At 42.4% G+C, this 26636-nt stretch overlaps 1 protein-coding gene across 1 annotated transcript in view; it reads right to left on the bottom strand.

Annotated features, from left to right (window-relative positions):
- The window catches only part of BMPR2 (bone morphogenetic protein receptor type 2), a 104410-nt gene extending 78762 nt beyond the window's left edge, over positions 1-25648 (bottom strand). The window contains exon 1 of the mRNA XM_084893178.1: positions 24365-25648. Within this exon, the coding sequence (XP_084749304.1) occupies positions 24365-24452 (88 nt within the window). The 5' untranslated portion in view covers positions 24453-25648. The remainder of the gene's footprint in view (positions 1-24364) is intronic.
- Between the last annotated feature and the right edge of the window lie 988 nt (positions 25649-26636).

The raw sequence follows: 26636 nt of genomic DNA, 5'->3' as shown, positions 1-26636 counted from the left end.
GCTGTCCCAGGCAGTGATAAGTATTTTATATACATTTATCTAATTAAATGAGAGCATTTGGGAAGACCCATTAATTCTGCTATGGTTCAAATTGATTTGTTTTCTCCCTAGATTTTATACACTATTATGCCAGTACAATCAACATCTAGTGATAATGAAAAACTAACAGCAAAGATTTACCAAAACCCATATTTTTTGAGAAGCAATTGAACCTACTGGTGCAGACAGGGAATATTGGTTAGAGCTAAGAAGAAACCATAGCCGGGACCGGTTTGGCTCAGTGGATAGAGCGTCGGCCTGCAGACTGAAAGGTTCCGGGTTCGATTCTAGTCAAGGGCATGTACCTTGGTTGCAGGCACAACCCCAGTTGGGGGTGTGCAAGAGGCAGCTTGTCAGTGTTTCTCTCTCATTGACGTTTCTAACTCTCTGTCCCTCTCAATTCCTCTCTGTGTAAAATCAATAAAATATATTTTTTTTAAAAAAGAAGAAGAAGAAGAAACCATAATACATGGTGTTTCTGAGAGGAAATGAGCATATGAAATTATTTTGCCACCTAAAACTGCAAAGCTTTTAAAAAGTACTTAATAGAAGGTATTTTATAACCCACAAACTTTTGGACATCAAGACCCAGCCATTAGATCTTTTAGCCTTTTACTCATTCTCCCAAATATTATTATAGTCAAGAGTTATACTTTATTTTTATACAATAGACTAACTTTTTCTCAATTAATCCTCTATGTTTTCCTTATGAAATTCTGAGTTAAAAGAATCCACTAGTTGCCCTAGCTGATTTGGATTAGTGGGTAGAATGTTGGCCCATGTTTGAAGGGTCCAAGATTTGATTCCTGTCAAGGGCATGATCCCTAGGGCACATGTGGAAGGCAACCAATAGATATGTCTCTCTCACATCAATGTTTCTCTCTCCCTCTCCCTTCTATTCTCTCTAAAAATAAATAAGAAAATATCAGGTGAGGATTAACAAACAAAACAAAAACCCCCACTAGTTGTACAACTCCAGTGTATAATATTTATGCAGAATATAATGTAAAAACAGTATTAAGAAGTACTTGAGAGAATCCAAGATGGCTGCTCAGGTAGACACCTAGCCGCAGCCGCACACAACCATTTCAATAAAATACAACTAAAATATAAAATGGACATTACCCAGAACTACAGGAAAGTCGACTGACTGGAAATTCTACAACGAGAAGCAAGGAGAAAACCAGAAGGAAGAGCGGAGGAGCTGTAAAAGCCTAAGGTACAGAGAGACGCCTCGCGCGCAGAGAGGATGGAGCCGGAGAGGAGGGAGGCTGAGTGCCTGGCTGGCGTTCCCTAGCAGGAAGGAGATAAAAGCTCCGACTGTGCTGGGCCCCAGTTCCAACCGCTCTGAAGCCCAGTTCTAGGCCAGACCCCAGGGACCCAGGCTCATCCATAGGGAGCTGGGCTGTAAGGCGGAACCCCGGGGGAGCGGCGAAAGGAGGTCCTGGAGGCGCGCACATTGTGCGCAGAGAAGGGACGGTTGGCTGTGCCACAGGATTGCCCCGGTGGGAAGGAGACAGGGGCTCCAGACTGCTCTGAATGCCACCTCCAACTCCACTTCCAAATGAACTGAACCCCAATACCGGGCTCATTGGGGGAAAGCCTAGACTGGTAGCAGGCGAAAATCGAGGGCACCTATCTCTCAGAGGCGCTTGCAGCGAGTACTGAAGGACCCTGAGACCCAGGAGCCACATAGGGCGGGGCTGACGGAAGCCAAGGCTGTAGGCTCCACCCTGAAACTCCGCCCCATCTGTAGCTGCGAAATGCGACAACGAAATAGATCACAAACGAAAGAAATGGAGGACAAAAAGCAACTGGATATAGAGTTCAAATCTACGTTTATAAAGTTTTTCAAGAATTTCCTAGAGAAGATGGATAAGACCTATGAGGATATGAAAAGAGATCAACTAGAATTAATAAAGAATCAACAAGAAATGATAAGGGACCAACAAGAAATGATAAGGGATCAACAAGAAATAAAGAATACATTGACTGAAATAAAAAATATTATACAGAGTCCTAAAAACAGAATGGAAGATCGCAAGAATCAAGTCAAAGATTTGGAACATAAAGAGCCAGAAGACACTCCTCCACAGAAGCTAGAAGGCAAGAGAATCCAGAAAATTGAAGATAATGTAAGAAACCTCTGGGACAACTTCAAGCAAACCAACATCAGAATTATGGGTTCCCAGTAGATGAGAGAGAGCAAGATATCGAAAACATACTGAAAGAAATAGTGACAGAAAACTTCCCCCACCTGGTGAAAGAATTAGACTTACAAGTCCAGGAAGCACACAGAACTCCAAATAAAAGGAATCCAAAGAGGACCATACCAAGACAAATCATAATTAAAATTCCAAGAGCAAAAAACAAAGAGAGAATATTAAAAGAAGCAAGAGCAAAGCAGGTAGTTACCTATAAAGGAGCACCTATACGATTGTCAGCTGATTTCTCAATAGAAACCATGCAGGCCAGATGGGAATGGCAAGAAATATTCAAGGTGATAAATAGTAAGAACCTACAGCCAAAGATAATCTATCCAGCAAAACTATCACTCAGAATCGAAGGTCAGATAAAGAGCTTCACTAATAAAAAAAAGTTAAAGGAGTTCATCAACACCAAACCAGAATTATATGAATTGCTGAAGGGGGTTCTTTCAGAAGAGAAAGTAAATAAAGATAAAAATTATGAACAACAAATACGTAACTATCAACAAGTGAATCTAAAAACCAAGGAAATTAAAAAAAAAATCTGATGAACAATATTAACTGTTGAATATAATAGAATCAGAGGTATGGAAGGGGAGTGAACTGATGATTCTTGGGGAAAAGGGGAGATGGGGATGTGGGAAGAGACTGAACATAAACTGTGCACCTATGGATGAGGACAATGGGGAGTGGGGAAAGGGCAGAGGGTGGGGTGGGAACCTGGTGGAGGAGAGCAATGTTGTTGGGGAAGGGGAGGAACATTTGTAATAATATGAACAATAAAATTTATTTAAAAAAAAAAAAAAAAAAAAAAAAGCCGAAACCGGTTTGGCTCAGTGGTAGAGCGTCGGTCTGGGGACTAAAAGGTCCCAGGTTCGATTCCGGTCAAGGGCATGTACCTTGGTTGCGGGCACATCCCCAGTGGGCGGTGTGCAAGAGGCAGCTTGTCGATGTTTCTCTCTCATCAATGTTTCTGGCTCTCTATCTCTCTCCCTTCCTCTCTCTGTAAAAAATCAATAAAATATATATATATATATATATATTTTTTTTTAAAAAAAGGAAGTACCTGAACTGGGGGCATGGGTGGACTGAAGAGGGTTAATGGGGTTTGAAAAGGAGGACATGTGTAATACTTTCAACAATAAAAAAAATTTTTTTTAGTGCCTGAACTAGCCCAGCAGACATGGCTCAGTGGTTGAGCATCCACCTATAAACCAGGAGGTCATAGTTAGATTCGCAGTCAGGGTAAATGCCTGGGATGCGGACGTGATCCCCAGTGTGGGGCATGCAGAAGACAGCAAACCCATTATTTTCTCTCATCAGTGATGTTTCTCTTTCCCTCTCTCTTCCTCTCTAAAATCAATAAAAATATATTGGGGGGAGGGACAGGGGTGAAGTACCTGAACTAGACTAATCAAATATAAGCATGGAAAATGATGATTGAACAGGACTGCTCAGGTATACTAACCCACACCCCAGCTACTACTAATATCAATTACAATATCACCACACCTCTAAGTTTATTAGACCATTCTTGCCATCCCTGCATAGCAGCCAGGCCACAATAGTAATAAAGTGAAATATTTGAATTACCAAGTCACAACCCATAACATGTACTAAACTCTAAGCTGGAATGACACCACAATCCAAAAAGTTTGCCAATCTCCGCACAGAGGTTTATTTATTCATTGATGCTTTGTATGATCTCCCCTTAAAATAAGGGTCAAACCATGATGGATTAGTCAGCTGTAGCTAGAGTACAATTTTAACTTGCTAAAAATATTCCACACTCATGAAATTATGTTCATGTCCCAGAAAACAGAACAGTAAGTTGCCTGTTCTGGACTAGTTTTATATTCCTATTAAACAATCTTATTCTGTGCAAATGGTTAATAGCATATAATCAATTTCCTTAGCTCACTGGTTACAACATGGGGTTCTTATGATGATGATCTACCAAAAAAAAAAAAAAAAAAAAGACTAGCAAAGATCCTTAGAAAAACAACAGTCTCTTCCCCAGCCACAAATATAAAGAAAATTATATTAATTCCCATCCTGGGAGGAGGGTGCTCACAATCCCAAGAGACTACAGAAGGCAATGTGTCCTAAAAAACATGAACCACCAAGGAACCCTATCATATCCTTTGTTACTTCTGTTACTTGCAGGACTCTTTTGGTTTATCTATTTTGGGACTTTCTGTGCTTCCCAGATTTGTATGTCTATTTCCTTTCCAAGATTAGGGAAATTTTCAGTCACTATTTCTTCAACTAGGTTTTCAATCCTTGCACTCTCTCTTCTCCTCCTGGTACCCTGGTAATGTGAATGTTGATAAACAATATTGCCCCAGAGGCCCTTTAAAATGTCATTTTCTAAAAATTCTATTACCTTTCTGTGTTTTCTATTACCTTGTCTTCCAAATAGCTGATTTGATCTGTTGCTTCATCTAATCAACTACTCCCTCCTTCTTCATTTCTAACGGGTTCTTTTTTACATGTTCTATCTCTTTGTTGAACTTCTCACTAAATTCATCTATTCTTCCTCTAAGTTCATCAAGATCCTTTTAACCAGTGCTTTGAACTCTGTATTTGGTAGACTGCTTGTCTCCATTTCATTTTGTTCTTTTTCTGGATTTCTGTCTTATCCTTTTATTATAATTATTATTGATTTTTAGAGAGAGAGGAAGGGAGAGAGAAACATCAATGATGAGAATCATCGATAGGCTGCCTCATACATACCCTCTACTGGGGATCAAGCCCACAATCCAGGCATGTGCCCTTGACCTTTTAGCCTGCAGGCCAATGCTCTCTCCACTGAGCCAAACCAACTAGGGCTTGTCTTGTTCTTTCATTTTGGGGCATGTTCTTTGTCTCCCGATTATGGTCCACTCCCTGTGTTTATTTCTCCTGGTCTTGACAGAATGGCCTTATTGGAGAAGTCTCCTGTACAGCCCAGTGGCACAGTCTCCCAGGTCCCCTGAGATGGATCCTCCAGGGTGTCCCTTGTGTGGGTTTTGTGCCCTTCCGTTATAATTGGGCCTCCATTGCTGTTTGCATGTCAGTGGGTGAGGTTGACCCTCTAGGTGGCTGCTGTGAGGGCTGGCCAATACAATGAATGAACTGTTTTATGAGGAATAACCCCACAAAGAAGGAGTCAATTAGTGGGGTTCTGGTGACAGCCAAGTCCACTTTTGGATGTTTTACTTGTGGAGCTGGTTGGGTGGTGCTCTCGTGTGTTCTGAAGCAGGTTCTGGGAGTGTTGGGCCTATAGCCCCTGGGAGGGGCTCTTATGAAAGCCAAAATCAGCAGCCATTTGTATGGGGCTTGGGATCACTTGGTAGAAGTAATATATGATTGGTTGCCACCTGTGCTGGACTCAGAGATACTGTGAATTGAGGCCAGCTTCCACTTATGCTGGGCTTGGGACCTTTTGGAGAGTACCATGATGTGAGATGAGGCCAGCAGCCACTTGTGCTGGGTTTGTAGCCCCTCAGTTAAAACCACGTTCCAGGCTAAGACTGACTGCCATCTATGCCAGGCTTGGGGCCGCCTAATGGGAGTTACAATGCAAGTTGAGACCAGTCACTATTTATGCTGGGCTTAGGGCCAGTTAGCAAGATCAACAAGGCACACTGAGGCAGGCTGCCACTTGTTTGGTGTTTGTGGACCTATGAGAGACTTAGGGAAAGTCCAAATAGTGAGCCAAGGCATGCCTGCTTGAATAGAGGCAACCCTGAGAGCTCTAATAGAGTTGAGGGAGTAGGGATCTCAGGGAATCACCAGGGCAGGTTAAAGAGTATTAATCAAGTTAATGAAGAAGCAAAGATCTGCTGTCCACCTGCACCTGGCAAACTGATTGCGGGGAGTACTCAGCAAAGGAACAATGGCCCCTCTAGCCCTCAATTTAATTCCTCCCATATATCACTTTAGTATGTCCCTAACACTTTTTGAGCAGCTGCCCCTGCACTGGAGCTTAAAGCAAGGAAATTTGTGAGCAAGTGAGTCTGTGCAAAATCCCTTTAAGATCAACACCTTGGTCTCCCACAGCCCTTTGTCTTTCTCACATATGATTTGCACAGCCAGATGTCATGAGGACTCCTTTTCATGGCACTGATGTCCCGATTTGGGGAATCTAGTGTGGGGCTGGGGCCCCTTACTCCTCAGGGGAAACCTTCACAGCCAAGATATCCCTTCTGATGCTTAATCACCACCGGAGTAAGACCTACACATTCTACCAGTCTCAATGTGGCTTCTTGTTTATATCCTTCATTAGATGCCCAGTGCATGAAATCTGAGCACTGTTAGGGTCCCTTCTCCCTTTCCCTCTCCCTCCCTGTCTCTGAAAGCAAATATATATCTCCATCCCCTAGGAGCAAGTACTTTAAAGAAAAAAAAAGATAATATGAACATATAAAGAAATTGATAAGACAAAGGTAGTAAAATATTAACATTTGGGAAGCTAGGAATTCTTCCCCATATATGCAGAAATTCTATTATTCCTGCAACTTATTGTAAGCTAAAGTAATCACAAAATAAAAAGTATTTTTAATGCTGTTCCCAACAATACTACTAATAGCTAGACCCAGAAGTACAGTCCCCTCCACCAGTGCAGTGAGGCTTGGTACAGAAAGGCTTCACATCAGCAGACTAGTCAAGGAATTATTTCCTGAGAGGACAAAGCAGAATAAGAGCATATGGGGGAGTATGACTGTTGAGGGTACAGGATGTTAAATAAATACTTTAACGCAACAGTTCAAACTCTGCAGTAGCTATGGATTATGGAAACTATAAACAAAATATAAAGGACTGGCTTGGTGGCAAATGGAAGTGCAATAGCTTTCACAGAACACAGAAGTTTAGATGGACAAATGGCTAGTTGCAAAAAAGAGCCAAAATAGCAAAAAAAGAGCCAAAATACAAATGATTATAGCTGAAAACTTTTTTGTTTAGAATATAGAAAGAGTATGGCATTTTGTTTTGGATTCTGCAACTCTCTCCATTGAGGTAATAATCATATAGTAAAGCATGATGAAATGTCATTTTGAGACTAGAAAGAACTGCACCTTAGAGCCTGGTCTTTTTTAAAACTGAGAATTAGGGAAAAGTTGTCTGACTAAAGTAAAAACAGAAAAATATAAGCTTCACTTACTGGCAAAATTGTCAGATTTTACACCTGTTATAATATGTGAAAATGTTGCCACTGTTAAAATAACTGCCTACATAGGTATTTTCTTCACTCTTTTTACTCTTTCACGTATCTCTTAAGTTTCCCAAGGATGGATTTCTAGGAATACTGAAGGTATTAGAACTTGGTTATATCTGATATTACTTACTAACCCTCAGGTTTTACTTCATACCCTCAAAGACATCAAAGAGCCAATCAACTCTGCCCATTTACGGTAGTTTTTTCAGTAAAACTTCAGCACAATCACAAATCATGGCCCTCATCCCCAGGAGGAGGGCTAAATAATATGTTCATCATGCTATATATGTATTTAGGATTTATGCACTTGCTATATACTGTAAAAAGTCAAATATTTATAGAATTTGACTCTTAAAAGCTAATCTTCAATTTGTTTGGGCTTAACTGTTTTTCTTTATGAGACTTTCATATATAAAATAACCTCTACCTTTCTAAATTAAAAGTCTGGAAGCCTAGAACATCAACCTACGAACCAGGAGGTCACAGTTCAATTCCCGATCAGGGCACATGCCCAGCTTGCGGGCTAATCAATAATTCTCTCTCATCATTGATGTTTCTCTCTCTCTCTCTCTCTCTCTCACTTCCTCCCTCTATCCTTCCCTCCCTCTCCCTTTCTCTCTGAAATCAATTAAGGAAAACTGATGGAAAACCTTTATTTAAATGTATAGTCTCTGTACATCTTCTGGTATTAAAATAATAAAAAGCTGTATTCTCTTGTGAATATTTAGAAATCTACAATTAAAATGATAAACTTTTGCTACTGAGGCATCAGAAAACTGTAATACAAATGATCTGCCAGCTAAATGAGATCTTTAGGCCGTTCACCGTAAGACCTTCATTTCATTTAAATTTCACCCTAATTTTTGCTCCCATTATTCTGTTGCCTTATAAAGGCTTTCATTTACTATAAGAGACCTTTACTAGTAGTAGTCAAACTCTGTTACTGCCCATAATTAAAAGTCTAATAAAAAGAATTTTTATAATTAAAGACTGCAGTAATGTCAACTTTATTCTAGAGTCAAGTATGAAAACCAGCAGTATCCATTATTATCTGAAAGTAACTCAGGATGAGAAAAAGTTGCACCATTAGGGATATATAAATGAGCACTTCCTTATGAAATGAGGGGGAAAGAAGACTATCAACAAAAAACAACAAAAATCTCAAAATGATATAATGCATACATGCCTACCTGGTGGGGGAAAAAATTACATGTGCTTTAAATGAGAATACAAATGAGACATGACCCAAGTCTTCAAACAATACAATAATAAGCCTTTTGAGAACAGGACAAACAGGAAAGTCCTCATTTACAAAGGACAGTATGACTAGAAATTATTTTCGTAGTCTGTATTTTCTGCATCATAAAGGGAGTCCAGGGAGATGGACTCTAACCCTATACTTTGAATTATTCCTTGAGGCAAAATATTTTCCATGTTTACACATTTCTAAATAAATAAGAAAGTACAGATAAAACTAATACATATTTATAGTTTACTGAAAACTTGAAATAACACAAGCCTACCAGTCTTCCTGTTTGTCCTATACGAGTAGCTCCTTTCTAATCCTTTTCCTCCTACAAGCCAAATCTAACTTAGAAAAATGAAAATTAGATCATGAAGTTACCCTGCTTAAAATCTTTCAACAGTATTTCCCATTTTCTGAGAATGAAGTTCAATTCAAACCCTTCATCTTTCTACCGTGGCCTAAGAGACCCAACAGGATTTGGCTCCTGCTTGCCTAACCCCCTTGCCATGCCCCTCTCTCCACTCAACATTACTCTAGCCACACCAGTCACTTTTCTTATCCCATAAAATACCAAACTCTTTCCTACCTTCCAGCCTTTGTACTTTTTGTTCCTCTATCTGAAATGTTCTTCCTGTAATTATTCACATATCTGGCACATTTTAATTCTTTAGGTATCACCTTGTCCGAAAGGCTCACCGACACCTTAAGTAAAGTGGCCTTCCCTAATTACCCTCTAACATAGCCCTATGGCATTTTTCATAATCTCTATTACCTGGCACATTTATGTATTTACTAGCTATTTATGCTCTGTCTTTTCAACAAGTGCATTGGAGGCAGGGACCCAAATACTTTGTTAATAGCTACAAGATACTATGATAATCTCTTAACCCAACACTTATCTTCATAAATACAACATGTAAAAGCTGCATACAGTAGAGAATGTAAGGTTTCCTACCTGTTTTTTGCTCAATCTCCTTACAAAACTACAGTACTAACCAGTGTTCGTATTCCAGAAGAAATAAGAAAACCACAGGATATTTAAAAATCGCCAAAATCGGTTTGGCTCAGTGGACAGAGCGTCGGCCTGCAGACTGAGAGGTCCCGGGTTCGATTCTGGTCAAGGGCATGTACCTGGGTTGCAGGCACATGCCAAGTATTGCCCACTGCCAGACGGTCCAATTTCTCCCCGTATGAGTCTTCAGAGCCAAGCACAGCAACTGAGCCAAACTTTTTTTTTTAAGATATTTTATTGATTTTTTACAGAGAGGAAGAGAGATAGTTAGAAACATCGATCAGCTACCTCTTGCACCCAAGGTACTGGGGATGTGCCCGCAACCAAGGTACATGCCCTTGACCGAAATAGAACTTGGGACCTTTCAGTCCGCAGGTCGACACTCTAGCCACTGAGCCAAACAGGTTTCGGCACAACTGAGCCAATCTTAAGGCACAATATAACCTCATCCTTTACCACCACCCTCAGCTCATCCAGGGCTCAGTAGAATTTTCTCCTCATTTTTTATCCAGTCAGGCCCATTGGACTAGGCCTCTGTCCCTGCTCCTTAGGGTGAGCTCACACCTACATTTACCACACATTAGGTCACCATGCCTTAGCCACCTGACTGCTCTTCTAAAAAGTATCTCCATAATCAGGCTAGTTCCCTTAGCCCACCCTCAAGGGAAATGTGAGCTCTACAGCCCAAATTATTACTTCTTTTTTTTATTATTACTGCCTATATGCATTCTGTATATCTTATTTCAAATTTGCATTTTTGATCCTGTCAGCAATTGAGCATATACCATTGTATTTATGGTGTTGTCCTGTAAAAGGATAAATTTGTCAAATATTGGCACCATGATTCATACTTCTTCATATCCTAACACAGTTGGGGTATTCATATTCAATGTATATCACATGAAAACAGAAGTGATCAAATCTCTGTTAATGAATCAAATATTCTTACTACACAACTGATGTAAAGTTATTAATTTATCCTAACTTTATTACTTTACAGAGAACAATTCACAGAATTTCAAATTTGAAAGGCATCTCAATGTGATCGATTCTCTCTGATGACACAAAACAGTCTTGAGAAAATATGTAGAGTAGAGACTTAAGAGTAGAGACTTTCAGCTGAAACCGGTTTGGCTCAGTGGCATCAGCCTGCGGACTGAAGGGTCCCAGGTTCGATTCCAGTCAATGTTTCTAATTCTCTACCCCCCTCTCTTCCTCTCTGTTAAAAAACCAATAAAATAGCTAAAACCTGTTTGGCTCAATGGATAGAGCGTCGGCTTGGGGACTGAAAGGTCCCGGGTTCGATTCCGGTCAAGAGCATGTACCTTGGTTGCGGGCATATTCCCAGTAGGGGGTGTGCAAGAGGCAGCTGATCGATGACTCTCTCTCATCGATGTTTCTAACTCTCTATCCTTCTCTCTTCCTCTCTGTACAAAATCAATAAAATATATATTTTTTAAAAATCAATAAAATATATTTTTTTAAAAAGAGTAGAGACTTTCAGAAATTAAGACGACCTTTGCTTGAATTTCAGTCCTGCCACTTTCTAAGTATATGGCTTTGGGTGATTTATTTGACCTCTGTGAACCTCAGTTTCCTCATCAAAGGGAAAAAAAAAATCTATTTCAGCAAAGCTGATGTAAGGATCACATGAAATAAAGTTTAAAAACTTAGCACAAAGTATTTAGTCTGTTTTCCTAATTCTAGAATAGAAAAAATTTCTATCTTTCAGCTACTCCGATAAGAAAAGTTTATGTAAAAATACTCTGTATACAGGAGGCATTCCTCTTAATATAGTTCTCTGTATTCAAGTATTACTTTATTAATGTCATATTCTTGATAATTTTTTTTATTAACAGGTTCCTTTAAACAGTAATAAAATATTCATTAGCTACAGAAAGTTAATGCTACTCCAACATATTTCTCAAGATAATTATTGAGGACATGACTTAGTTGATTCTCACAGGAATCTTTCCAAACACCTTAATTAGATGTCACCTTCTAGACAACAAATTCTCTAATTAGTGACCTAACTAAGTAAAATGAGCTGAAAAGATTTCAAGAATCAGCTCACCCAAGTAACAGGATGAAAAATGCAACCCAAAGTAATTGTAGTACTGCTGACTGTATAAATTTCCTTCTGATATTGCCATTTACCTAACTGTTCATAGTTCTTTTTTCAATATACTAAGTGTACCAGTTAATAATGCGGATTTTTTTCAATAATGCGGATTTTTTTCAATACATGGAGTTACATATATGTTTATATATATGTGATTTGATATGTATGCTATTTTGTTGTATTGATGGCAAGCTTCAAAACTTCATGTCAAATTTGCTGAAGGTGTTAACATCATAGATGTTTTTAAGCTTAAAAATGTCAAATTTCATGCAAAAAAAAAAGAGCATTTGTGGGAAGTTTTAATTCATTATTTTGAAGAAAAAGTTATCATATACTTCAGGAAGCTTATGGTGAACATGGTCCATCTCAAGATACTTGTAAACACTGGTTTAAATGCTTTAAAGGTGATTATTTCTATGTGAAAGACAAAGAATACCCAGGTCAACTGAAAAAGTTTGAAGACCAATGGAAAAACCGAAAAGTCATCAGTAAAATGTTGCTTCAATGTCACAAAACTCTTTTTTGCATTGAATTGTGACTGGAGATGAAAAGTGGATTTATTTTGAGAATCTCAAATGCACAAAATCATGGGTTGATCCAGGTCAACCATCAACATCAACTGCAAGGCCAAATAGCTTCAGAAAGAAGACAATGTTCTGCGTTTGGTGGGATCAGGAAGGCGTGGTGTATTATGACCTTCTAAAACCAGGTGAAGCCGTTAATACTGATTGATACAGACAACAAATAATCAATCTGATCCATGTTTTGATAGTGAAACAACCAGAATGTTCCAGAAGACACAGTAACAATTTTGCTTCATGATGACGCACCATCACACAATTCTAAACCAGTTAAAGACACGTTAAAAGATCTTGCCTTGGAAAGTATGAGCCCACCCACTGTATTCAACAGACCTTGCTCCTTCAGATTACCACTTGTCCCGATTGATGGCACACACACTTTCTGAGCAGCACTTCAAAACATACGAAGAAGTGAAAAATTGGGTTTCTGAATGGTTTGCCTCAAAACAAGAAAAGTTCTATTGGGATGGTATCCACAAATTACCTGAAAGATGGGGGAAATGTGTAGCTAGCAATGGACATTACTTTGAATAAAGCACTTTTGATGTTTCTCTTGAAATTATCATGTTTTCTTTGATTACAAAATCTGCCATTATTAACCAGTACACCTAGTAATTCTTTGCTTTCAATAACAGCCCTACATCTTTCCAATATCAAAGCTACTGTTTAAAATGTCCAAATTCAAGAACCTACAAGAGGTTACATAGTCAAGGAATGGTTCGCTTCTTGGGAGTCTACACCAGCACAGAGATCAAAGGCAAGGACAACAAGGCTAGAATAAGATGGGACAGGAGAGCAACAGACAATATAAGAAAAAATTACACTGAGTGACCAGATTATTATGATCACAGAACACATAATCTGGCCACTCAGTGCATATCCTATATAATAAAAGGCTAATATGCAAATTGTTCCCTCGACTAGGAGTTCAACCAGCAGGCAGGCCAGCCACCTGCCCATGTCCCCTCCCCCTGACCAGGCTGACCGGACCCCACCCATGCATGAATTCATGCACCAGGCCTCTAACACACACACACACACACACACACACACACACACACACACACACACACTGAGTGGCCAGATTATGATGTGTTTATGATGTGTTCAGAGATCATAATAATCTGGCCACTCAGTGTAAGTAAATTACTTTTTCTTACTCCTCCCTCATATTTCCCCAACTCTGTCCCTTCACCTTTTGCTACCATTATTCTTTCCTACATCTTTCCACACCCTGTGAAATATGATCAATAGAATAGATAGCCGAAACCGGTTTGGCTCAGTGGATAGAGCATCAGTCTGCGGACTGAAAGGTCCCAGATTCGATTCTGGTCAAGGGCATGTACCTTGGTTGCGGACATATCCCCAATAGGGGGTGTGCAGGAGGCAGCTGGTCAATGTTTCTCTCTCATCAATGTTTCTAGCTCTCTATCCCTCTCCTTTTCTCTCTGTAAAAAAAATCAATAAAATATATTTTTTTAAATAAAAAATAATTCTCTCTCTCATCATTGATGTTTCTATCTCTCTCCCTCTTCCTTTCTCTCTGAAATCAATAAAAATATATTTTTTTAAAAAGAATAAGAAAAAGAAATTAATAAATTTCCATAAACCATGTCTTAACACACTGGCTTTTACTTACAAAAACTAGAATTTAATCTATTTTCAGTTAATGAATTTAATTAATTTTCATTAACAGGATGATGTGAATTATAGCTATTAGCTATTTAGTGTACAAATCTAAACTGACTTAGTACAAATCTAAGACTACTATTTTGCTCTTAGCAGCAAGGATCAGTAAAACTGAATATCTGATAAACCTAAATAAATGGATAAAACAATGATTACTAGAGAAGAGCTGAATAAATGAAAAAAGTTGGTGCTAAAGGCTAAATGAATTTATAGATCAACATTTTTATGATATTTCATCTAGCTTAAAACATTGGGAAAAGGGGTAAAATAATTAAATATCACAGAAAAATGATCTCCCACAAAAAACTTTGTTTCAGTAAGTAACATGAATAATTTCATCTCTTGATATCATTTGGCTGTTCTTCATTCTGCCTTTCAATATGGCCCTTTGTGTAGTAACTAAATATAAAAATTTACTCTTCACACTAAAAAGGCCCCTAGGGATTCTAATCACTAACAACAGATGGAAACATTAAACACTTATCCTCAACTAAATATGTCATCATCACTCTTCTCATCTAACTGATGCTTCTTCCCAAAACTGAAGCTTTGAATCTTCAGTGAAATTTTTACTATCCATCAACATTTGAATAGTGCACACAAAACCTAAAACATCTGTTGTCATTTGCAGCCAAATAAACCATTACTGAGTTCAGTCTGGGCAAATAATGCTGAATGATTAAAATGTCAATAAGATTTTCAGATCCCTAAAATATTCCAAGTATTTTATACTTTCAGGCTAACACTGTATATATTATATTAATGCTGTGCTTTCGAGTTATAAAGGCCTGAGCCTGAATTCCAAACCTCCCTTTTACTCAATTTACTCCTCTCTAAAATAAGGGAAAATAATATTTCTAATCAGTCTGTTTAGAGGTTAATGAGATAACAGAGTAAGCGCTTATGGATATATAGGATGGGCCAAAAGTAGGTTTATATATGGAATATACAATCTATAATAATAAAAGGGTAATAATGCTAATTGGACCGGACATCCTTATGGACAAAGCCACAGTGGCAGGGGCTGAGGCAGAGGCAGTTAGGGGTGATCAGGCCAGCAGGGGAGGGCAGTTAGAGGGTGACCAGGCTGGCAGGGGAGCAGTTAAGGACAATCAGGCCAGCAGGCAGGCAGGCAGAGTGGTTAGGAGTGACCAGGCAGGTGAGCAGTTAGGAGCCAGCAGTCCTGAATTGGAGAGGGTACAGGCAGGGCTGAGGGGGAACCCCCCCCCCCCATGCACAAATTTTGTATACCATACCTCTAGTAATTAATAAACAATAATACAATAAACTTCCCCATACTCACAACTTGTAAGCCTACTTTTGCCCCACCCTATATCAAAGGCCTAAGAAATGTTCATGTTATCTCCTCTCTTATCTCCCAATATGTAGATTTACTAATTGTAGCCCTATCAAATTATATAAAGTATCTTAAATCTAACCTATTCAAATACATTTAATTTTCTGAATTTGTAATTCTTGTAAAGTTAAAAGCACACTAAAAGTTTAGTAAGACAGAAATCAGCATATGTGGTCAACAGTAGTAGGAGCCACTGCCAAGATGCAATAGGACATTCACTGTGCCTTAGAGAAGAACCTGAACCCAGACAGGTCCATGTCTTAATAGAACTGCCCAGGACATGACAAACCGAAAGGGCAAGGCTGTCCTCAGAGGTTTCAAATTCCTTTACAAATGTTGTATATGGCTGGAACCGGTTTGGTTCAGTGGATAGAGCGTCAGCCTGCGGACTGAAGGGTCCCAGGTTCGATTCCGGTCAAGGGCATGTACCTTGGTTGCGGGCACATCCCCAGTGGGGGGTGTGCAGGAGGCAGCTGATCGATGATTCTCTCTCATTGATGTTTCTAACTCTCTATCCCTCTCTATTCCTCTCTAAAAAAAATCAATAAAAGATATATTTTTTTTTAAATGTTGTATAACGCCGAGACCGGTTTGGCTCAATGGATAGAGCGTCGGCTTGGGGACTGAAGGGTCCCAGGTTCGATTCCGGTCAAGGGCATGTACGGTGGTTGCGGGCATATCCCCAGTAGGGGGTGTGCAAGAGGCAGCTGATCGATGATTCTCTCTCATTGATGTTTCTAACTATCTCTCTCCCTTCCTCTCTGTACAAAATAAATAAAAAAATAAAAATAAAATAAATAAAATAAAAATGTTGTATATGAAAATTGTACCCAAAAAAACTGGGTGGAAACTGAGGCATGAAAAATAGCAGATTCTATAAACTCAGAAAACTCTTTATTTATAATACTGTTACTACTTTTTCATAGTTACATTTTTTAAAATATATTAATTTCTCTTCCTAAGGGGGAAAAAAAAAAGTAGTAGGGGCCTGCTTGTGTACAATGTTTTTAATGATTATGACTTTTATTCTGAGTGAGATGGGGAAACACTGGAAAGTTTTAAGCAGAGAAATGTCATGATCTGTTATGGTTGAAAAAGATGACCCAGAATACATATTAAAGAGCAACTGTAGTCTTGGCTCAGTAGGTTGGAGCATCTTCTGGTGCAACAAAAGGTTGTTGGTTCAATTCAGGTCAGGACAAATACCTAGACTGCAAGTTCAACCTCAAGTCCTGGTGTGTATGGGAGGCAACCAAAGTTTCTCTTTTACATCGATGTTTCCCTAGTTCTTTCTCTCTCTTCATGCTTCTCTAAGAATCAATGAGAGCATATCCTCCAGTGAGGCTTAAAAATATAAAAAGAAAGAAAAAAAAGCAATTGTAATAAAGCAAAGATTTCAGAGAAAACAGAGACTACTGGAAAAAATAACAAGTGACAGGATGATGATAGACTTTAGGCTATGTGTAAGCAGTGAAGGTGATAAGAAGCAGCTAGATTCTAAATATATTTTGAAGGTGGAGCCAAAAGCTTTTCCTAAAAGTCTATGGTAGTAATGTGAAAAGAGAAGAGGAGGGGAGTTAAGGTGGAAGGGGAGAGGAGTGAAGGATGAGGATTTAAATATAGATATGTTTTAAAACTTTAGTTTTAATACATAAAAAAGTTCATTAAAATATTTCCTGCAAGAGCCCAGCCCCCGTGGCTCAGTTGGTTGGGTGACGACCAGTGCACTGAAATGATAGGTCAAATTCCCTGTCAGGGCACATGTCCGGGTTTTGCCCTTGATCCCCCCCTGGGGAACATAGAGGAGGCAGTCAATGGATGTTTTGCTCTCACACATTGATGTTTCTCTTTTTCCTCTCCCTCTCCCTTCCTTTCTCTAAAAAATCAATAAAAATTTTATTTAAAAAAACAAAAACGCTGAATTACATGCTAATTGCCTAAAGCATAAAATAAAAAATATTTGATACAAATGTTGACTGAACAAAAGATCCAGAATAGGTTATAATTAGCACAAAAAGTAAAAAATAAAATAAAGTAAATCCTGACAGTTAAAAGGAATCTTATATATAATAGTTCTCAAATTTTAGAGTACATAAAATTTACTTGGGAAATGTTTGTTTTAAAATGTAGAATCTAAAACTCACTGTCCATATATTCAGATTAAGTGGATATGGGCTAGTGTAAGAATCTGCATTTCAAACAATCTATTCCAAGCCCATAATGTTACAATTGAGAAAACTATATTAAGTAATCTATTTGCGTAGAATAACATAGAATCCAGGTCTCATTAACTCAAGACAATGGTCTTCCTACTATTCTACTTAAACTACCTTATAGTTGAAGGAACAAAAAAAGAATTACAAATCCATTATTTGAGCAAATGGGCAATCTTAGAATTCCTCTTTTATTACTTATTCATTTAGTAATTTTTAATATATGTTTACTGATTTCAGAGAGGAAAAGGAGAGAGAAAAATATCGATGAGAATCATTGGTCAGCTCCCTCACACATGTCCCACATAAGGGACCAAGCCTGCAACCCATATAAGTGTTCAGACCAGAAATCAAACTTTGACCTCCTGGTTCATAGGCTGACACTCAACCACTGACCACTCCAACCAGGTTTCATTTAGTATTTTTTAAACATCTATGTGCATAGGAAGATGGCAGATTACAAACCAATCCTATATAATAAAAGCCTAATATGCAAATTGTCCCCTTGGGCGCTCATTCAGGTCCCTCATCCGAAAGTTCGACCAAGAGACCAGTACCAGTTCAACTGCTTACTATGACTTGCGCTGACCACCAGGGAATGCATGGAACATGACAGTTGTCAGTGGGGCAGCACTGGCAGCGGGTCCCAGTGGAGGCGCTGCCGGCCCTCCTGATGTGCCCTGACAAGAGCAGGACCACAGCAAGATGATGGAGTAGGTAAGCAGGCGGCACCAGGCCAAGGTGGGTGCAAGCTCAGGCCTGATTGCCCTGGTGATCGCCCTGCAGACGGTGACCAGGCACTGAGGAAGCCAGGCGGGGTGGGGGGGAACCATAGGCTAACCCCAATTGGTCATCCTGCAAGCAGGATGGTGGAGCCGGTGAGGGGCAGCGCCAGGTCACAGCAGGGTACCTGGCAGGGCTGCAGAGCTGCAAGGTTGGGGGCGCAAGCTGGGGCTGTGAGCCTGCGGGTACGAAATGGGGCCAGATCCCTGCAGGCTATACAAGGAACCCCAACCATGCAGAAATTCATGCACCAGGCCTCTAGTCTAAAATATGAACCCTGTCCTCTAGAAGCAAGTATCAGTTAGGAGAACAAGGCAAATACATAAAACTGATATTCAATGGCAAGGAAATATATAAGTGCCAAAATAAGTGGGTTGGCCAATTATAAAATTAACCAATTTACACTGACTTTACTCTGTATCTTTTATTTGTAGCTAGAATTTATTCATTAGAGAAAAATACAAATTCTTCCCTTTCACTGATAAGAAGGTTCACGTTTAGTAAATGTGTAAAATAAGTAGTATGTCTCTCCCCATGTTTCATACAACTAACACTAATATCACTTCCAGCACAACATCCCAAAAGCATGTATAGCTTTGTAGAAATCCAAGTTGATATAATTTTTTTAATATATTTTTATTGATGTTTTACAGAGAGGAAGGGGAGAGATAGAGAGCTAGAAACGTCGATGAGAGAGAAATATCGACCAGCTGCCTCCTGCACACCCCCTACTGGGGATGTGCCTGCAACCCAGGTATGTGCCCTTGACCGGAATCGAACCTGGGACCTTTCAGTCCGCAGACCGACGCTCTACCACTGAGCCAAACAGGTTTTGGCTGATAAAATTTTTTATGTAAAGGCCTAATTAAGAGTTTGAATCTGTTCAAATGGTAAAGAGAAGCTCCCCTTCTGGACCATATTCCTGATATGTGGTAGATCAAAGATTCCATTTCTTCATTCCCCCACAAAAGTATCATACATCTATATAATACCACTGCCTCATTATAAACAAAGTATACTTTGCGACCCCTTGTCTTTGGGCTTGGCCAATGATATCCTATAGAACCAGAGTCTGGAAATGACTAGTGAGACTGGGCTTATCTCTTGTACTATCATTGCCATGAGACAAGTTTCCCCAAAGAGATGTTACCCTTCCCTCGAGGCTGAGCCCCAGAATGAGACAAGTGAAGCAGAACAAATGCTTATTGTTGTATACCACTATGATTTTGTGGTTGCTAATTATTCAGCAAAAGCTGACTGAATCACAATATTTCAAAATCTAAATAAGACTAATTATATAGAGCAGTGGTTCTCAAACTTGCCTGAGAATCTTTTGGGGTTTAAGTTTTAAAAATATACATAGGCCCCAAAGAGATCCATTCAGTACATCTAGACTGTGGCACCAGGAATACACATTTTATTAAGAAGCAAAGGTGCCTAGCTGGCATAGCTTAGTGGTTGAGCGTCAACCTATGAACCAGGAGGTCAGGTTCGATTCTTGGTCAGGATACATGCCTGGGCTGTGGGCGTGGTCCCTAGTGTGGGGCGTGCAGAGGCAGACGATCAATGATTCTCTCTCAACATTCATGTTTCAATCTCTCTCCCTCTCCCTTTCTCTCTGAAGTCAATAAAAACATATATTTTTAAAAACCCAAAAGTGATCGTTATAGTGTCCACATCTTGAAAAACACTAAAATAAAAACTACTAAATTTCTAGTTCCTCAACAATATTAACTGCTCAAGAACACCAACTAAATAGGTTAATCTTTTTTGAGAATGTATGTGTTCATTTAAAAATGTATCTAAAACTGAAACCTAGCCAAGTGAATACTTTCAAATGCAGGAAGAATCAGCTGACATTGATGTCAATTCAGCCATGGACACTTCTGAGCCAGTCAAGAAGGAAGAGAATTATGATGCGATGCAGGACCCTGGAGATCCTTCCATAATTGGAATACAACAATAAGGCCACTCAAAATGTCATTGGGAACACAGTCCCTGGTGGTCTCGTGGTTAGGATTCGGCGCTCTCTCTCAAAATGTCATGGGAGGAAAAAATGCCATGGGCTTCCTGGCCTCCTAAGTGACCAAGGATAGTGTAGGAGTTAGGAGTGAGTCTCCCCAAAATGTGCCACCCTAGCATACTGATTATTTCGACATGGCAATTAAAGCCCAAAAACTCAGTAAGAGTTTGTTACCTCCCCTTTACCTGCCTAAAAGATTCAGATAGGAAAACCTGCTTCAGGAAAGGAACCTTAGCATTTATGAATTGCCTACTTTCCCCTCCTTAGTTCAGAATGACATATAGCCCTAGTCGGTTTGGCTCAGTGGACATAGTGTGGACCTGCACACTGAAGGGTCCCAGGTTTGATTTCAGTCAAGGGCACATGTCCAGGTTTCGGGCTCGATCCCCAGTAGGGGGCTGTGGAGGAGGCAGCCAATCAGTGATTCTCTCTTATCACTAATGTTTGTATCCCTCTCCCCCTATCCCTCCTCTCTGAAATCAATTTTTTAAAAAAAAGAATGTTGCCCTGGCTAGTTTGGCTCAGTGGATAGAGCATCAGCCTGCAACATATGCCTGGGTTGTGGGCTCAATCCCCAGTTGGGGGCATACAGGAAGCAGTAGGCCAATGATTCTCTCTCACCATTGAAATATATATATATATCCCTCTTCCTTCCTCTCTGAAATAAACAAAAATACTTTAAATAAATAAATGCTATATAATAAAAGCCAAATATGCAAATCGGAAAGACTGGCAGAACAACCAGTCACTATGATGCACACTGACCACCAGGGAGCAGACACTCAACTCAGGAGCTGCCCCTATCCTGCAGTCCCCAGCCACCAAGGCAGGTGAAAGCAGAGGCCCCAGGATCACCCTGCCAGTTGCCCCGCAAAAGGAGGCAGATGGAGGCAATCAGTGGCTACAGCTGGGGTGGGGCCAGCGAGCGGGTTGGGCCAGGCCAGCCAAGGCAGGTGCCAGCAGGGGGGGTCCCAATCACCCCACAGATGGGCTCTGATTGCCAGCCAGGCCTAGGGACCTTACACGTGCACAAATTTCATGCACTAGGCCTCTAGTAAATAAATAAAGGTTTAACCATGACTCCCAAAGATGAATGTGATATCAGTGTGCCTTCCAGTATTTTTTCCTTTCAGCTGCACTATTTGTACCTGTTTGGTTACATCACTGCATCTATGTATCCCCAAATCTACACAGACTCTCTTTAGTCACCCTGCATTTTAAGAAACTGCATTAGCCACTCCAATATTAAGCACAGCAAACTTTTACACATTTAGAACCAAGATGTTTGCATACATAATCACTACAGTACAAAGATCATGTCAAGTGTCTTTACTTCTTTGCAAAGGCTGATCTGGTGAAGGCACTACTCTATCTCATGTTCCCAATTAGAATGAGAAGTTGTTGTTATCATTAATGTTGTAAGAAAGAGTCCAGGCCGAAACCGGTTTGGCTCAATGGATAGAGCGTCGGCTTGGGGACTGAAAGGTCCCGGGTTCGATTCCGGTCAAGGGCATGTACCTTGGTTGAGGGCATATCCCCAGGAGGGGATGTGCAAGAGGCAGCTGATCGATGACTCTCTCTCATCGATGTTTCTAACTCTCTATCTTTCTCCCTTCCTCTCTCTACAAAACCAATAAAACATATTTAAAAAAAAAAAAAGAATAGAAAAGAAAGAGTTCAGGCTATAATCCTGGGTCCACAATTTACTCAGTGTGGTGAGTTATTTAAATTCTCTGTACTTAACTCACCCTCTCTGTAAAAAGAGAATAATTAAGTCTGCAGAATAGAATTAAGGATGAAATGAGAAAATACCTGTCAAGCTATTAGAATAGTTGCTGGCACACAGCCAGCACTTAATAAATATCATAAGATGCTATTATTGTTGTTGTTGCTCTGAAATCCAGCTTCACAAATGTGGGCTGCTATGTAATAATAAAGAAAAAAGAAGCCGAAACCGGTTTGGCTCAATAGATAAGAGTGTCGGCTTAGGAACTGAAAGGTCCCGGGTTCGATTCCGGTCAAGGGCATATACCTTGGTTGGGGGCATATCCCCAGTAGGGGGTGTGCAAGAGGCAGCTGATCGATGACTCTCTCATTGATGTTTCTAACACTCTCTCTCCCTTCCTCTCTGTACAAAATCAATAAAATATAAAGAAAAAAGTCTAAACCACTTTTTATGCAGTGATTCTTTTAATTCACCCCTTTTAAGGGACATTATCCTAATATTTTATTTACCAAGTAGAAGTTTATTTTTAAATCAATGTTCTTTCTCTAATTTTATCAGTTCTGATCACAAAATAATAAGCCTACCAACCATAAATGAGAACCTAGATGCTATAAAAGGTAAAAAATAACAAAGAACACTAAAAAGTCTATGCTCTGAGATTTCTGCTCTTAGAATGACTGCTTAAGCTTAAGGCCATATTTTACAGCAACCACGTGATTTATGGCTAGAGAATTTAAATAGCTAACACAATATAAAGAAATCAAATAAAAAATCATTTTTTATCCCAAAAGAACTTATAATGACTAATAATATTAAAATATAAGTTCCCAAATATATTCAATTCAGAAATTCCAATTATTTAACACAACTATACAGATGTGTCATAAACATAATAAGCATTAATAAAAAAAATATTAACAGCACAAAAGGAAACTTTGAATTTTCTTTCAGTATTTTCCCAATGCAAATTTTTTAATGGAAATAAGCAAGCAACCCCTGTCTAACATGGCGATGAGAAATTTATTGAATATGAGACGTACAGTTATAAAAACAAGAAAGTAATTGAAAACTGTCATGTTGTCCTTGACTCATTTTTAAAGGCATAATCCATTTAGCCACCCTAAACCAAATTTAAGGATTATATGTATGATTCACTCCTGAAATTTTCTAAAAATCCTATCATCAAAAGACTGCTTGCAAAAGGAACATGAGGCTTTTTTTAAGGTGTCTGAGGACTAAAAGGAAAATATCCTAAGGAAAGGATGACTACCATTTCTCTTTAAGCTTCGGTAAAATAACAAAGAACTTCCAGACTGAAACCTCCTAGAAGTCTGACGCGAGGTCAAAGTTGTCTCAAGACAAGACAGCCAATAAATGCCAGATGACTAAATGTACAGGGATCAAAAAACCCTTTTAAACGCTACAGCAATTCCAAAAGCATATAAAATACCAGGGTCCAGACTGAAAGATGGAAACATGATAACTGAAATACTTTGGAATAAAGTAACACTAATGATAACAACACTTAACAGCATTATACAATGTATTAAGAACCTCACAGTCATGGCTTCCTCAACATTGTATTCAATTCATTCAGTAACATTTCTTGAATAATGAAAGGAACATGGATTCCCAAAGAGTAACCTAACCTAAAAATAAGGCTCGTGTGTGTGTGTGTGTGTGTGTGTGTGTGTGTGGTCCATAGTTGATGTCCCTTTTTTCCTGCAAGCCAAATCCACTTCTTTATATTAAACACACACACACACACACACACACACACACACACTACAGCTTCGTTTCCAAAGATCTCATAATGAGACACTATCCACTGGCGATTAAAATATTATTTTTAATCCTTGCATTACCTCACGGCTAAAAATGTCAAGAAACCACACCCAAGATGTCTTTCCCCCGCCGTGGGAGGTGTGAGGGGGTGGGAGACGGGGGAGTGGAGATTCAAAAAGGGCAGGAAAACAGAAAAGGATCTTCGCCCGGAGGGATCGGTGGAGGAGCGCAGGGACACGGGGGTCGCGGCTCCCTCTCCCCCGACCCGGGGGACACGCATCGAAGGGCGAGCGCAGGCCTCGGCCTCTGCGGGCGCCCCCACCCCAGCCTCCCCCGCCCCCCAAGGATGAGCGGCCCCGCGACGCGCCAGCCGGTACTCACCGGCCGCGGTGCTGACCAGCAGGACGGCCCAGGGCAGCCAGGGCAGCAGGCAGGGCGCCGGCCGGGGCCGCGGCGGCGGGGCAGTCATCCCGGGGCCGCCGGGCAGCAGGCGCGGAGCGGAGAACCGGGGAGCAAACGGGCGCGGGCGCGGGCCCTCCGGCCGGCAGGCTCGCCGTCCCCCCGGGGCGCCGGGCCCGCTCACAGGGCGGCGGCGGGGAAGGACACTCGGCAGAGGAGAGGACCTGGCCGCCGCAGAGCTCTCATTCCGCTGCAGGAATTCCCTTTTTTTTTTTTTTTAATTCCTCTCCCTCGCGGCGGGGGGCGTTCCTTCGCCTTAGGACGGGGTGCCTCAGCCCCCCCAGACGCAAGGCATGTCCGTGACGGGGGAGACGCAGGGAGACGAGAAAGCAAGCCCCCGCGATTATTTCCCTCGGAGCTTCACGATATCAAAAAATGAGCCAGGTCTGGGCGAAGACATATCCAAGGGCGCCGCGGGGTGGGCAGCGGGGGTTCGATCCGGGGAGCGGAGGAGCCGAACTAGGGAGTCCCGGGCGGCGGCGGCGGCGGCGGCCCCGGCGGCCCGAGGCGCATCGCCCGCGGCCCCGGGAGGGCAGGGTTCCCGGCCGAGTTCCGCTCCGGCGCTTCCTTCACTCCGGCTTCAGGAGCAGCAGATCCTCCCTCTCAAACGGGGCTCCACGGGGTCCGGCTCCATGGACGAGCCCGCAGCCGCGGCGGAACGATCGTGTGCGGGGCCGGCGGCCGGGGGCTGCGGGGCGCCGCGGGGCGGGCGGCGGGGGAGGGGGCGGCAGGCCGGGCGGCGCGGAGGTGCCGGCAGGCTGCCCTCAGCCGCCCGGTGCGCTGCGCTCGGCTCCTAGCGCCGCCGCTCCATCTCGCCTGAGGTAGATTCCACCGTGAAAGCCTCGTCTTCGCCCGTCCGCGGCTCCGGTGACCGGCGAGTCACAGCCCCGCCGCCGCCGCCGCCGCCGCCTCGCTCCCGGCAGCGCTGGGCTCCGGGCGCGGCTGGCTGTGGAGGCCGCGGGCGGGGGGCGGCGGAAGAGCGGATGTAGATGGCTGGCGCGGGGAGGCGGCCGGCGAGGCGGCGGCGAGACACGCAGCGCCCCTCCGGGAAGCGCAGCCAGTGGCTCGGAGCGGAGGAGACACAAAGGGGGGAGTCGCCGCAGCTGCCAGTCGGCGGCGCTCCCGGCCGGGGATCGCCCCGCCCCCGCCGCCGCCGCCTCCTCCTCAGTCTCCGGCTCCTCCCGACCTTGTCCGTCTCGGGCCTGCGGGGCGGCGCGGGAGGCGGCGGCGGCGGCGGCGGCGGCGGCGGCGCGAGGGGCCCGCACTGCGCCTGCGCGCGGCCCCGCCCGGCCCCGCCCCCCGCTCCGGGGCTGCCGGGCGCCCGGGCGGCCTCCGCGGCGTCTCCGTCGAACCGAACCGGCGGCGGCCGGCGATGCGGGCAGAGATGGCTCTTCTGCTTCACACACACATTCCTTCCATAGGCGCACACGTGTGGGTGTGTGGGTGTATGTGCATATGTCTGTATGTGTGTGGGGGGTATGTGTATGTGTATGTGTGTGTCTGTGTGTATGTGTATGTGTGCGTGTGTCTCTGTGCGTCTGTGTGTATGTGTCTGTGTCTGTGTGTCTCTGTGTGTCTGTGTGTGTATGTGTCTCTGTATATGTGGGTGTGGGTGTATCTGTGTGTCTCTGTGTGTATGCGTCTGTGTGTGTATGTGTGTCTCTCTGAGTGTGTGTCTGTATGTGTGTGGGTGTGGGTGTGTCTGTGGGTGTCTGTGTGTGTGTGTGTGTGTGTGTGTGTGTGTGTGTGTTGTGCAGCTGGGCGATCCGGGCCGCTGGCGTCGCGGTGTCCTCGGCCCGAAGGAAGCCCGGAGGCCAGGCCTCCCTATTGTTTCTGGGGCCGGAGCCTGCGGACCCAGACGGCACGCCTTTCCCAGCCCGGAGCCGGCCGCCCGGCCCCGCCACCGGCGGAAACAGACGCCGGAAGGGAAAGACCACCTCGCGCGGGTGTTCCGATCGCTCCGCTCTTATCGCGCCCCGCCTCCAGCGGCCTTCCGAGCGGAGGAAGGCTGGCCTAGGAGGACGCGGAACCGAGAGAACCTCCGCTTAAATCCCTGCTGTGCCTGCCCATCTGGGCAGCGAGGGGGCCTGTGCACAAAGGCGGGGCTTTGGGTGTTTAAGACGCGGCGGGGGGGGGGGGGGGGTTGCAGTGAGGAGTTGCTGCCTCGGGACCGAGTCTTCGCACCCCAGGAAAT

The sequence above is a fragment of the Pipistrellus hanaki genome, assembly GCF_964339955.1.
Source record: "Pipistrellus hanaki genome assembly, chromosome: 8".
NCBI lineage: Eukaryota > Metazoa > Chordata > Mammalia > Chiroptera > Vespertilionidae > Pipistrellus > Pipistrellus hanaki.
Note: the sequence above shows the minus strand (reverse complement) of the source record. Positions and strands in the feature narration are given on the sequence as shown.